The following is a 14,992-nucleotide window of genomic DNA, read 5'->3' on the forward strand; positions in this document are numbered from 1 at the left end:
TGATGTTGCAGAGTCTTTTATTAAAACCAGGTGAGTCACTCCATTGTCCAAGGAGGCACACTTCTCTTCCAGACACCCGTCCCTCCCTCGGGCTGGCTGTGGCTGTCCCACCCTGCCCAGACCTCCTTCTAGTTGCAAAGGGACATTCTGCTGTCCTCAAGGAGTGGTGTGATGGATCAGAGAATTCTCACAGCTGGGGCTTAGTTTATGGCTTGTCTTTGGGGTTAAAGGTGAGGGTGCAGGTGTGGGTCAGTTTGGAGGTTGGAAGGAATTGGATTGGGATTTAGGTGAGAGGAGAATTAAGGGCGACCCAAACTCTGCAGGCTACAGTGAGCTAAGGGCCATGTGTCTCCCTGTTTGCAAGGTGACGACCCTCCACAGGGAGCGAAGCCACCGTGAGCGTCCCAGTCCCCAGCCCCTCTGCCGCTCCCACCCACCTCATAAACAAGCAGACACTCAGAAGCACACTCTACATTCATGGCTACGTGAGATTCAGTCCCCGCCCTCCTCTGGCCGGAGCCCAGGTGGGTGGGGGTGGGGTGGGGGCTTAGCCTTGGAAGCCCAGCTCCTTGTACTTGGCAGCGATGTCGTTCCGGAACAGCTCTAGGGCCTTCTTCATGGCTCCTTGGGCGTCCGCACCGAAGTCCCCGGGGTGCTTGCTCTGAAGAACTTGGATGATGGAGTCCGAGATGAACTGCAGGGAGGGGTGAGAGGGGTGCAGGTCACTGGGCCGGGTCAAGCCAGGAGCCAGTAGAGACTCAGGCCGCATCCCATCTTCTCTTTCTTCCCGGGCCATTTATTGAGCACTTACTATACACTAGGCACTTCCGAGTGGTCTCCATAAATTAACTCTTCTAATCCCTCTGACCCCTGAGACAGATGGAGAACAGATGGGGAAACCAAGGCCCACCTTGGTTCAGATAGGAAAGGTTAAGCCGTGTGCGCAAGGTCCCGTAGCCAGGCGGGCCGGCTCACCCACTGCGCTTCTCAGCTAGTGCTGAGAACAAGCGCCCAACTGCAGCCAGGCAAGGGCTCTGGGCACTGCCACCACATGGGTGATGGTAGAAAGGCTCACATGTCAGTGATTTTTATCCAGGATTTTGCAGTCAGGAAATCCAGAAAGAAACGATTTCCATCTGTGTGTATTTAATTTTGCATTTAATGGCTCAGTGTAACCGTCGCTCTAAGTAGTCTATGGAGGTGCAGAGTGTCCTATTTCTGTGCCAAGCACAGCATTGGTGCTCAGAAATATTGGTGAAACGGAAGGAGCGAGAGGAGGACAAAAGGGACCAGGCCTGTGGCTCACCCCCCAGGATAGTAACGTCTCATACTGGCCTCGCCATCCCCAGTGGGTTATCATCACATCCACAGGTCATTCCCAGGAGCATGGAGGTCGGAAAATCTATAGCAAGGGGCTGCTTTAGGGCTGGAAGGTCTCATGGACGTAAAATGCGACTGTGCTTTGTCAACAGTTAATCAAGATTTGGTGCCGGCCGCAACGCTGGTCGGTGGATCAAGTGGTGTCGTTTACAGAGGGCCGGATGGAAGTGGCCAGACTGAGTTCACATGGCAAGTGGACAGCAGAGGTGGAGTTTTGCACCCAGGGGATTGTGTAAAACTGACTGCCAGAACTAGAGACAGAGCCACTGACTGTCCCATTTTCTCAGGGTGCCCAGGGGTGCAAGAGACCGAAAGCAGCGGGGGTGGGAGACAACGTGCTGAGGAGGCCTCAAGAAGCACGAGGGTCAACACCCAGTCAACACCATTTGGCTCAGAAACCACCAACACCTACCTTTGGGTCTCGATGTGGGAACATACAGTAAGCTCACCTTTAATGTCATAAATGCAATGAAACAAAGGTGGGGTACAGGTGCTGTGGAGCCAGTCCTGTCCTTGGAGAACATGGGAGACCTGAGTTCCAGGCCCCATGTGTGACTTCCCCTGTCTAACAGGGGCTTCAATGGCCTTATCGGGCACCCCAACTCAGCCTTTCCTGAGTCTATGGCAGAGCCACCAGTATCGAGAAAATTGTGGAATGGCGCAGCTGGATGACTGAGAAAAGACAGTCGCCCTTAGTACCCAGCACCCTCAGCGGCCCCTCAGTCCCACGTGAGAAGGAGGAATTTCTTATGACGAGCACAGAAGGAGGTTTCTCGGTGAGGGGAAGAGCAGACATGAGGCTCTGTCCTAATTGTTTGCAGTCGATCACATTTGTTCACGTAGACCTGGGTTCTAGTCCACCGGCTGGTGGTGTTACCCTGGCTTCACTGTTTTCCCTCCGTTTCCTCATCCCCAGAGAGGGGACCGGTCATTCCAGTTGTATTCTGAGCCCACCACTTGCCACTAGGGCTCAGCGATGGGAGAGAGCCAGGGTCTGCCCTTGAAGAGCTCACGTCCCATCAGTTGACAGCTGGGCAAACAGATAAATTATAACATAGCCGGGCAGGTGTGATGACAGAATGAGGAACAAGTGCCCTTGCTGGGGGGACAGGGCCGGCGGATGGAGCAGCTGACTGCCTCACGCAGAGGAGGTGGCTTCTAAGCTAGGCCTTGGAGGATGAACAGGGATTTGCCAAGAGAAACGGGGAGGGCAGTGACTGCGGTACGGGCAGAATCTTAAAGTCAGCACTGGCTTCTCATGTCTGTGATGCTGAGTGGGCCGGGCAAGCAGGACTGGGGTGGGGGCAGGTGGGGGTGCAGGGAGGTGAGGCGGAAGAGGGTCGTGTAAATGGTTGTTGGTGGGAGATACTGTGTCACAAGGGATTGAGAGCTTGGGTTCCAGAGTATCATAGAACAAATGGTACCTCCTGGTTATTAGCTATGTGACCTTGGGCAAGCTGCTTAACTTCTCTGAGGCCTCAGTTTCCAAATCTGTAAAATGGGGATTAAAAAAAGCAACTGCCTAGGGCAGAGATTGCTCATTGCCTACCCAATGGCCATTTTCTCCTTCTTCCCTGGTAACAGAATACGAATTGTATTTAAAATGGCAAATAGACTACATTTTCCAGTTTCCCATACATAGAAGTGTGGTTTTGTAACTAACTTCTAGCCAACAAGATGTAAACAAAATGGTTGAATAAGATTTCTGAGACAGCTTAAACTCCTTAAAAGAGAGCCTTACTCTCTTCCTCCTGCTCCTGTTAGGAATATGGACCAGATGGCTGTAGCTCTCGCAACCTTCTTGGACCATGAGTCAACTTCAAGGTGGACACCCCATGCCAAGGATGGTAGCACAGAAAGAGCCTGCAATCCTGGTGACTATGGGACCCCCCACACCAGCTCTGGACTGACTCCCTACCTCTCAACTTCTTTCATGTGAGAGGAAAAGAAGACACAATGCAATTTCCAATCTCCTGGAGTAATTGCGAGAATTCCATGCAGTGACCCAGGCAAATGCTTACCGTGGACCATCCTAACGGGTAGCTGTCTCTATTATCCCGCTCATGATTCCTACACCAGCCTGCCTGCTGCTCCCGTCCCTAGGGGATGCACCTGTCCATACAGCCTTTTATACCCCTGATGCCTAGGGCTCCCTGTCTCCACATTCCCGCTCCCACTGGTTATAAAGACAGGTATCTGAAGCCCAGGCTCTCCCCAGCCCCCACAACTTCTCAGCCCATCACAGGAGGTTCAAGCTAATTGCTTACGCCGAGGACACCTAAAGCTCTGTCTCTTCATCTGTAAAGATGTTGGAACCAATAGAGCCAGCCTGCTGGCCACTCCTACCCCAGAATTGAGCCCCAGCTGCGGAGCTCCTGCCACACGAGTCCTGCATGTCTCGACTCCCAATGGCACAATGGTTAGGAGCTGGGGTTCTTCAGGAATAGAGATCTCATCTGAATCCTGGCTCTGCCATGTGCTACCTCTGTGACCATGGACAAGCTACTTAACCTCTCTGTGCCTCAGTTTCCTCATCTGTTGAATGGGTGTGATAATAGTACCGACCCGTGGAGAGAATCCAAGTTGTGCATCCAATGTCTACTCTCCCCTTCTTCCTTGGTAACAACATACTAATTTGGGGGAGAAATATATTTGATCTTAATGACCCTATGAGAAAGGCAAAGTGGGTGACAGCCCACATTACAGATGAGGACATTGAGGCACAAAGAGCAGTGACATAGGTCACCCAGCAAGTCAGAGGCTGAGCTGGGACTTGAACCCAAATCTCATCCTGTCTGGGCCTCTCCTTCCATCCTCCCACCCGTCCCTGGCCCTGCCTCCCACCTCCAGGTACTTGACAGGGATCTTGTGCTTGGTGGCATGCGACTGGGCCAGGGGCTTCAGCTCCGCCTCATGCTGCCCCTTCTTCTTGAGGATGCCCCCCAGGGCGGTGAGCACGACGGCGCCATGCTTCTTCAGGTCCTCGGACGCCTTCATCTCGTCCTCTGACTTCAGGTTCTTGAATTTCTCAAACTTCTCCAGGGTCTCGGGGTGACCCTTAAAGAGACTGTGGGCACAGACAGGGCTAAAGTCAGACGTAGGAATGCATGGTGGGGTCTGGAAGTGGTTGACTCCCGTTCAAGTCCTGGCTCCCCCACTTCCCAGCTGTGTGACCTTGAGCAATGCACTTCACCTCTCTGTGTCTCAGCTTCCTCATTCAGGAATGGGGATAACTAGTCCCGACCTACAGAAGCGCTGTGAGGATTAACTAGATCACGCATGCAGAGTACAACACAGTAAGTGTTGGAGCAATGCTCGCGACTCATATTTTTATCATCTCTTCATTGTTATGAGAGGCAGGAAGGAAAGACATCTCTGCATTACACCCTGGCCTCACCCTAATTTTGCCTCAGCTGTTTGGAAAGGAACATCAAGGCTGGAGCAGAGCTGGGGGCCAAAGCACCCTGGATTTGTTGATCACGTGCCATGTGCTGGGCCCCATGCTAAGTTCTGTACCTGCACTTCCGTAGGGTCCTTGAGGACATTGAGGCACAAAGAGCAGTGTATTAACCACACATTACAGATGAAGGAACAGACAGGCTCAGAGGTATGCAGTCCTAGCTCAATACTACAGGGCGGGTGTGCAGATTGAAATCAGGTCTGAGTGACTCAACATGTCGCCCATGCCGGGGACCATCTGTGCAGCTTCCTGCCTAGGGGTCATCCTTGGCTGCTTGAATACTTCCAGCTGCAGGAGCCTCACTACTACCTATGAGAGCCATTCCACTCCAGAGCAGCTCTCAGGCTCTGACAGCTCTTGCTTATTTTGTGCCCAGGCTCTGACTTCCTGCACCTCCCAGGCACCTCACACTACAGGTGGGAAGGGGCCCTGATGGCAGCCACCTGCCAAAGACCAGGTCTCTGCTCCTGCTCGCCCATCACAGGAGGGATTATGGGACCCTGCCCATAATCCTGCGTGACCATCTCCAGCCTTGGACCTCAGTCTTTCCTGCTGTGAAAAGATAGGTGTTAGTTACAGGGAGTCATAGCTGGCCCCTGGGTGGGTGTGATTTTCCCTATTTCACTCTTGGGCCAACAGAAGACCACAGCGATAGGTGACTAGTCCTGGGTCATAAGGCCAGTGAGTGACAGAGCCCAGATCTAAACCCAGCATTGAACGGTTCCATAACTCACGCTGTGTCCCTTGGGTTGCACTTCATGGCTTTCTAATGGCTTCTGTACCTTAAAAGGTTCCTCTTTTGCAGCTTCCTGGCTCTGCAAACCCTTAAACCTGACTGTGTTCACACTCCAGTTTGTGTAAGTATCTTGCAGCTCACCGCTGTACTCATATGCACGCACACTCAGACACACACACACACACACACACACACACACACACACACAAGCATGCACCACATAGTACGGACAGGGAACCCCCTTCACCCAGGAATGTATCCCCTCTGCTTCCCCAGAATACCCAGGGCTGTCCATAGCCAGGCCCAGGGTCACTACCTCACCCTGTGTCCCTGGCCAAGCCTTGTGTGTCACTGACAGCTTATCTCTGGCACCTTTCACCCAAGGGTCCCTGAGCTGCTGGCTATTATTATCTGGCGACAATGATTCTTGAACTCCTGCCTGACAGATGCAAAACCCAGCACCCACAGGGGAAGGCCTGAGGTCGGGACTTCTGGGAAGGAATTGGACGGAGCCCATCTGGGTAGAATGGTGCCAAGGACCTGGAACCCAAGGGAGCCAGGGATCTCAGACATTTGGGGAGTCCCCCAGGTGTCTGGGAGAAAAAAACATGGGACTGAGAATTACAGAAGCCGAGTTCTGGCCACAGCTCTGTCTCCAATGTTCTGTGTGACATTAAAGAAGCCACTCAACCTCTCTGGGTCTTGGTTCACCCATCTGTAAACCCAAAGGGTTGGTCTAGATGATTTCTCAGCCTCCAAGTTCTAAGGTTTAACCCCCGCCTCACCCTCTACTGTAAGCACAAGTCAGCCACAGAGGGACCCCAGATTTATTTTAAATAATGCAGGAAAGTTGGGCTAATAAGTGCCCCCCAGATCATTCTGCATCACGCAGCTGCCTTCCTCTCTAGGCCTCAAGTTCTATAGCTGGGTGTCCCCAGCATAGCCACAGAAGGCTATACCCAGATTTTCTTGACAGTAGCAACCCCCAAAAGGAGCTGACAAAGCCCATCACACTGCAGAAATGGGTGGAAACATTCTCTCTAGTGCTTTGGAAACGCCCCCTTGCCTTGTGGTTTCATCTTCAATCCTACTGTCAACTTGCTTACTTTATCACAGGTCTACAGGCAAGTCAGAGAGAAAGGAGGCCATTTCCCAGCTCTCCTCTGAACTGACACCAATCGGACACCCACAGAGAAGACTGAGGACTCTCAGAACTGCAAAAATCCTTCCCTGCTCTGGAACCAAAGAACCAGCGTGAGTATGGGGACTCATCACTAAGGTACAAAGATCATGGGGCATATAGCACAGTGGGCAAGAGCAGATGTGCTGGATCCAAGCTGCCCGGATTTGAATTCCAGCTGTGTGACTTTGGGCAAGTTACTTTAACTCTCTGTTCAATGTGATAATGAGACTATCTACCTTATCGGGTTGTCGCGAGGCTTAAATGACTTAATATATGTGAAGTACTTAATGCAGGGCCTGGCAATCAGGGTGTACTATATAAATATTTGCTGTCCTCCTCCTCGTAATCATTTCTACCACGGTTGTCATTTCCATCATCATCACCATCGTCATCCTCACAAGTATCATAATCATCCTCATTATCACCTCCATCTCCATCATCATCACCTCCACCAGCATCACCTCCACCATCATCACTTCCACCATCACCACCCCCACCATCACCACCTCCATCAACACCATCTCCATCAGCAGCAAAATCATTAGAATCAGGAATTTTCGATTCTGCCTGTAGCTACCTTTGGTTGGCGGAGACTCTTGGACCATGTTTCCTCCTTGTACCATGAGAAGTACTGGCCACCAGCAGTGATTTTCAAATTTTTCATGGCCTTGAAATCCTTTGTTCAAATGTAAAAATAAACGAAGCAGAACAATTGGGGCAAGAGAAGGAAAGGCGGAGTCCTGGAGCCCGCTCAGCAGCGCCCGCCCTCCTGAGCCCTCACTCCTGGAACCGGATTCTCCAACTGCCCCTCCAGCTTTTATTTTCTAGAACTTTATGATCATGTGCGTGCAGTGAAGCCCTCAGCATTTTATTTACAGACTCAGCTGAACCGCACTGCCCTCTTTTATAATCAGAGGCGAGGGGGAAAATGACCTCTCCAAGGTCAGTAAGAAAGCCCAAGTTCATCGTCTGGAGCAGAACCAAGGGGCCAGTTCCCACGCGGGCATTGGCAGCCCTGGGAGTTAGTATCCTCTCCCCTGCCCCTCCCCACACCCCCAACACTGAGAAGGCAGAATCAGTTTTTATGGTCTCTGCATGACCTACAGTCTAAGACGTGCTAGGGCATAGGGTTCTCTGAGGCCTGAAGGGGCCAGCAGCCTTCGGCATCACGTCTTGTCCCTGGCACCTGGCCCTTGGCAGAAGTCTCTGGTCTACCCTGGGACGTGAGGAAATGTTTCTTTGATGACACAATACCCCGAGTCTCCTTCAAGACATCCAACCACTGCTTTAGGGCTGGCAGCCCCCAGATCACCTTGGAAAGGCTCCCGTTCTACAAACCCGCCTCCTCCCCTGACCGCCCTGCCTCCTCTCCAAAAGCAGGGGAGGATCATGGATCTGGAGAACGTCAGGGCACTGAGAGCAAGAAGGACCCCAGACACCAAGGCAGACCATCCCTTCACTCAGGCAAATAGAGAGGAGTAGTGACTTGTCCAAGGTCACACAGCAAATCGGTGGCTGAGTAGTTGATGTCAACCTGGGGAACCTTTTGTCCAATAGAGCAGGACGTGTTGCGGCCCCAGCAGCCAGATGACAGAGACAGGAGGAGAAACACATAAGAAAGCACCTCCAAGGTGCCAGTTAGAGTCAACAGAGAATTTGACTGTCCTTCCTCAAGTGTGTCTAGTGTGGACCACCAAAGGCTCCTACTTCAGACACCACAGCTTCCAGGACTGACTGTTCTCCCCAGACATGGGGGCTGGAAGCAGGTGAAGCCCAAGGGAGATGGAAAGGGCATCTGAGTGGGAGAGGAAAACCTGCTCAGAAGGAAGAAGAAATTCATCTGTAAATTCAAGTGCAAAGGACATTCACTGGGTCTGTGGCAGCCTCACGGACCGTTTCTCCCAGGAGCAACAATATTGATTTACACCCCATTATATTTGACCTTCCCTGGCCCAGAGCAGGAGAGAAGGGGCCAGGAGAAGAGAGTGGATCACCATTTGTGGTGGAGGGCAATACGAAAGTAAGATTCTACTTACAAGCTGCAAACCATCCTCTATTTACAAAACTTTTTTTTCTTTGATTTATTCTGGAACCCCTTGCGATAGAAGGCAAGATGTGTTTGGAGACCACACCATCTTGAGCTCTCAGATTCAAGACATACTCAACGTCAAAAGTCACTAATGGGCCTCTGTCATCTGTTTCCTAATTATGATCTTTTAAAGGTCTGTAGGCTGGGCTTCATCAATACCAGTTACTAACCTTTTCTAGAACTCACTATATGCCAGAAACTGCGTCAAACCCTTACATGCATCATCTTATTTAATTCTCACGTCCACTCCATGATGTATATATTAGAATTTCCCCCATTGTATAGGGGAGGAAACTGAGGCCCAAAGGTCACACAGCTGCTCAGTAGCAAAGCCAGGTGAAGAGCTACCTGCCTCATCTGGAAGGTCAGGTCTTAGCCTTGACACTTTACAGACATAAATGAACTTGTACCTCTGGGGATGTCCCTCCCCTCTCAGTTCCTTTATGTTCTCATCCAATAAGTGAGGCAGCTGGATAATCTCTCTCAGGGCCTTTGTTAACTCTGATCATCTATAATTCCTCTTGGTGGGCTCAGGCATTCAGGTTTGATGTCAGGCTTCTCCCAACTGCTGACAGAGGTGCGAGATGGCTCCCCTTTCTTTTCCTGACTCTAATCCTTGCCACTTAAAAGCAAAAGATAACCAAGTGGGGATATTAACAAACTCACCTAACACAGTCAACTGGTCAACCCTGGGGGTGGTGGATAAGCTCCACCTTGGAGGCAAACACCCTTGATCTTTGGGAAGTAGGTGATAGGGAAAATGGAATCTCTTCCTTTTACCTGATGAGGACCTCTTGCCCATGGGTCGGGATGTCAGCTTCCACCTTCCCCCAGACATTCAGCACCAACTGCCATTCCCCGTCGCTGAGCCCCATGGCGTAGTCTGCAGAAGACAGAAAGAGCAAGTGTGGGTTGACTGGGCGTCCTGACCCTGACAGCTGGGGTTTGAGCTGCCTGGTCCCAAAGGGGTTTTATACCTTCCCTGATGCTTGACACAGATCACTTGACAGCCTGTTCACTCTCCCCCCGCCCTTCATGCGGGGGTCTAATCTGTTCCTTTCTCTAGCCCTCACATGGAAGCTATTTTGGGGCAGGTGCCATTGTGGGGAGGTAGGACAACTCAGGCCACAGGGAGGTGGGGGTGGTTGTGTGTGTGGAAAGAGTGGGGAGGAGGTTGGGCCACGGTTTGGAGTCAAAAAGGCCAATAGAAAGGGCACTACCCAGCACTTGCCAGCAGACTGAAACCCAATTCTCCTGCCGCCGTCAGCCATCCCTCCAGAGGAACTGTCATGTTTCTAAGCTTGGGCAGCAGGTGCCCTGGGCTGGCCCTGGGACCGTCCTAGCCCTTAGCAGTCTCCTTACCCGCATTCTGCCCACTCTGTTAGAGAGCCCCTCACCTGCCAGAAATGGCGGGAAGGAGCCTAGATGATTTCCTTACAGCTGGGTGAACCCAGGCAAATCCATAACCTCTTTGAGTTTGAATTTTTCCCACTCTACCCAGACAACTCCTGGCTGTGTGGGCTTGCTCAACTATTTCCCTCTGAATAGTTTTGCTTGATGTACCCCCTCTAGGCACAATTAATTGCTTCCTCCTTCCATTTATTTGCAGATGGTCCTGTTGTATTGCTTATCTCACTGGGTTGTATTTCTTTGATTCCATTCGGGCTCCTCCATTAGCACAATAGCAGCCAGTACTCACAGAGACTTTGCTGGAGGCCAGACCCTATTCCAAGCCCTTGACATTTGGTAACTCATTGAATTTCCCCAACAGCGCTATGTGAGATACTGACATTGTCCCCATTTAATCGAGGGGAAGTTAGGGAAAGTTGCCACGGTGGCACAAGTAATCTGTGGAAGAGCTGGAATTTGAACCCAGAAAGTCGGGCCCTCTGAATCCACTCCCCTGAATACCTTATGTTGATGTTCATGTCGGCAGGGAGTCTGTTTTAGTCATCTGTGTGTCTCTTGGACCTCACATAGCGCCCTGTACCAGGTCTAAATTGAATAAATGTTTATTGAATGAAAAGATGCATGGCCTTGCAAGGAAGGCAAGTGAAGGTGATGGGCCTTCTTTTACATCAATCCATCATTTATCCATCCATCCATGATCCCTCTCTCCATCCTTCCACCTTATCATCCATCCATCATCCACCCATCCATCCATCCATCCATCCACTCACCCACCCACCTGTCCATTCATCCACCTACCATCTGTCCATTCATTCATCCAACACACAGTTAGAGAGTACCTACTGGGTGTCAGAAACTGTACTACATGCTGAGGACAACCTAACCAAATAAAACACATCTCTGTGTTCAAGAAACTCCCAGTTTCCTTGGAGAGATAAGTAAGAGGAATAACGTTACGGTATAGTTTACCTAGTCCTATGACGAAGGTAGACACAGGCCCTTCCTTCCATCGACACAGGACTTTACAATTTACAAAGTGCCTCCTTGGGCAGGATTACAGCTAATCTTCATCGAATGGTCCTGTGAGCTCATGAGCGTCACCCCATTGTATAGCTGTGGACAATGAGACTCAGAAAGAATAAGCAAGTGTCCTGACTGTCCTGGGTCTGTATTAGACTTGTCAGTTATGGCTACCCCATATATATAGCTCTTTCTAAAAGTAACTGCCCAGCCCCAGCTCCTGCTAACCTACTGCCAGACTCAGCTGATTGGACAGGGCTGGCACCCAGCCCGAGTCAGCCAAGGGCAGGGCTCTGTGCAACAACCAGTGTCTATTAGCAACTTCAGTCAGATCCCTTCTTCAAAATGGGAACAGGAACGTTTGACAAGAATTGACTAGGGGATAGGAAATGCAGAGTCCAAGAGAGTCCGTGTCATGAGCAGCACTGAGTAAGAACCCCCAAACCCAGAGCCTCTCAGGGCAACCTTGGGTCTAGAATGCCCTCCCTTCTGATGTAAAGCCCAATTACCATTGGGGGATTACCATGAGCGGCTGCTTGCTGTATGACCCCTTGTGTATCCTTTCAAAGAACTCTATTTATTTGAGTCAGCTGGCTCCTTGACCCAAAAGGTCAGGCGCCCGTCCCTGACAATGTGCTCCAGAAGTCACACATGAGTCGTAACCCAGGATGCCAAACCCATCCACTTCAACAGTGGAAGATGCAGTAGCAAAATGAGTAGCTAAAAATGTCATAGAGATTTTTCTGGGGGCCTCCCTTCCTCCCTTCCTCCCTTCCTCCCTTCCTCCCTCCCTCCCTCCTTCCTTCCCTCCTTCCTTCCTTCCTTCCTTTGTTTATTCGTTAACAGCCTGGAACTGAGGGGCCACACTGTGCCAGACCCAGGATCAAAAAAGGCACGTCAACTCTGAGAGGGGTTGCTCAGACCCTCAGCAGCTTCCGCCCCTACTTCCGGTCACTTGCTGGAGGGTGAGCCCAGCCGTGTGGCAGGGCAGGGCAGGGCAGGGCAGGGCAGGGCAGGGCAGATTATTATCCCACCTGGCAGTAAGAAAACAAAGGATTTGGAAGTTGGAAAGCAGCAGAGCTGGAACCCAAACCCGAATCTACGGCTCTTCTCCCATGTCCAGCCCTCTGAGTTGTCTGGGGACGACAGCCTGAGTATTTAAAATCTCATCAACTCGTTACTGATGCTGAAGAGTTTAATATGAAGCTGTCACCCCTTGGCAGGCACCCACATTAACTGGCACGCTCATGGAAACCTGTGGCTTTGAAGTTGATGAACCTTTTAAGTTTTACCTTTTAAGCTAATAGGAAGGAACCGACAACTGTTTGTACTAACACATCTCTACAACAGAACAGGAATTACCTAACAGTTGCTATGGCTACCTGGAGTCCCCAGTTCTGTTTGGGGGCTATAATTATCCCTCTGACAGCCTTCAATGCCTGGGGCAAGGAAGCTGGAGATGCTTAACTGGGAAAGCCAAGCTGCCTTTGGGTGCCCCACTCTGCAGCCTTCCACACTCCCTCCCGTAACACACTCCCATGCACGCATACACAGAGGGGGGTTAGTTTGACACCCACAGGGGCAAAACTGAATCCCACCAAGGCAGACCTGGCGAGTCCTCTTTCTCCCTTTCATATCAAGATTCCTTTGAATGCGAAAATCTGAGATTTGTGGAATCACCCTCAAGTCTTCAAATTCTGAAGTGTTGAGGTCCAGAATCAGAATTCTAGAGTGCCAAGGTCTTCAATTTTCACCACTCGGGACTGGGGCTCTCGATTCCAGAATCATGGAAATGGAGGAATGGAGAAGTCTAGAATTACAGGGCCATACGTAGTATCTTGAAGCTGACATAGGCCTTCAGGGGTATCTTGTCCAGGTTCCCACTAAGTGTAGGAATTCTTCCTATGGATCATCACGCAGGCTCTGCTTGAGGACTCCTAGGAGCAGTGAGCTCACTCCCTAAAGCTTTAAAGGACCTTCTTCCTATTGTAACCACATATGCCATTTTGTCATGCTCACTTGCTTTTCCTTGCTCTGCTGGCTCCTTGGGGATTAGAGGACAAGCAGAGTCTCTTGCACGAGGGAAGCTGCAGGCTCACCTTAGGCTTTTCTTGTTCAGACTAAATATCCCCAGAACTTTAACTGAGCTCTCTCCCCTGGCAGGGTGAGGCAGGAGCCTGTGTGGGGAAAAAGACTGGTTTTGTGCTCTTCAGCGTCTGGCGACCCTCACCTATCGTCACACACACACACACACACACACACAGAGCCCTCCCTCGCAAGGGGCTTCCAGCACCCATTGCACAGGTTCGAGTCCCCAGGCAGCTGTGCACTGGGCCCCTCTCTTTCAAGGGGCTCAAGCACAGGCTATTTGACCTAGGAATTGCTAGCCCTCAGGCAGCCCACTCCCCCCAGTGAACCACGGGGATCATGCTTTCACAGCCACAGAGGGGGACCAAAGTTGAAAAGAATGAGAGCATCTTGGCTCTTGAAAGCCAGGGGTCCGCTCAACCTTGACCATCTCTCTTCCTCCTCCTCCTGGCAGCCACCCCTTTGGAGGCCAGCCTGGGCAGTGCCTCCCTCCTGCCCCGAGCTCAACTTGCTCCTTCCTGGCAGAGTCTGCCCTCCTGGACCAGGCCAGGCCAGACTCAGAGCAGGGCTGGGCTTCGAGCCTGCAGGACCCGCCCAAGGACCTTGACAGGGTGGCGGGACCCCAAGCTTGCCCCAGGCTCCACTGGGGCCCACACCCACTCCCACCAGCCCTCTAGCAGCCACCATACTGACCACATTTCCCCTTCTCCCCAGCTGTCCTTGTGGAGCCTCCAGCCAGGCAGCGGGGGGTTGGGGGCGGGGAGAGGTGTCTTATAGCAGCTGGGGAGAGGCACAGGGAACTAAAAATACAGCTCTACAGCAAGGCTCCTCCTCTCCCTGGAGGCCCAGAGGGGCTTATTGGAGGAAGGCTGGCAGGGACACACAAGGATCCCAATATCCCAGTCAACATGTGTAGCCTGGGGACACAGCCTACTTTCCGCTCCTTTTTCCTCCCCTCTTTCCTCCAGCCCCACCTTCACAACCCACCCTCCTCGATGTGTTCCCCCCTCCCTTCCTCGCCCATCTCACAGAAATAGCTCCCCCTCCAGGAATCTCTCCCTCCACTCCACCCTCTTCCCAGAAGGTGTGCCCTCTTCCCCCTCTGTGCTCCTACATGAGTGCAACCTTTTACCTCTCTCTATTTTGGGGTACAGCTCCCCATTGCTACCTTGTGACCTTCCTCAGAGGCAGGAATATAAAAGCCAGACACTCACTCTACTTACGGCACTCAGGAGGCACTGCTACTCAGCAGCCATTTTCAATCGACATTTTTATAAGCCCCATTTTACAAATGAGGAGACTGAGGCACAGAGAGGTTAAGTAACTCACCCAAGGTCACACAGCTAGGAAATACCAAGCACAAAATTCAAATCCAGACAAATCTAGTTTCAGAATTTGTGCTTCACAGCTAGGAACTGATCTAACTTTTGGGTCCTTCCTCTCCCTCCTCTCACCTGTCTGACAAAACCTAATAAAGAGTCAGGTCAGTAAGCTCTTTGAATGTTCATTTTATTGAACTGAATCATTCAGGGTCTTGGCTTCTTGGAGGTGAAAGCAGTTGGAAGGCTGACAATTGGTAGACCCTGCTGCCATCTAGTGGAGGCAAGGAGAAAAGCATCTATCTCT

At 51.4% G+C, this 14,992-nt stretch overlaps 1 protein-coding gene and 1 long non-coding RNA gene across 2 annotated transcripts in view; one reads left to right on the forward strand and one right to left on the reverse strand.

Annotated features, from left to right (window-relative positions):
* On the reverse strand, window positions 1-9,806 carry MB (myoglobin). The gene is made up of 3 exons (XM_019728404.2): window positions 9,629-9,806; window positions 4,225-4,447; window positions 1-694 (listed from the first exon to the last, which is right to left on the reverse strand). Exons 1-3 carry the CDS (start codon window positions 9,721-9,723, stop codon window positions 548-550), a joined length of 465 nt encoding a protein of 154 aa, XP_019583963.1. The 5' UTR covers window positions 9,724-9,806; the 3' UTR covers window positions 1-547.
* LOC141570164 (uncharacterized) overlaps window positions 5,394-14,992 on the forward strand; it is a 26,189-nt gene continuing 16,590 nt past the window's right edge. The window contains exons 1-2 of the long non-coding RNA XR_012494101.1: window positions 5,394-5,697; window positions 6,693-6,830. This is a non-coding gene — a long non-coding RNA (uncharacterized LOC141570164). The remainder of the gene's footprint in view (window positions 5,698-6,692; window positions 6,831-14,992) is intronic.

This window comes from Rhinolophus sinicus, linkage group LG02 (assembly GCF_036562045.2).
Source record: "Rhinolophus sinicus isolate RSC01 linkage group LG02, ASM3656204v1, whole genome shotgun sequence".
Lineage (NCBI taxonomy): Eukaryota > Metazoa > Chordata > Mammalia > Chiroptera > Rhinolophidae > Rhinolophus > Rhinolophus sinicus.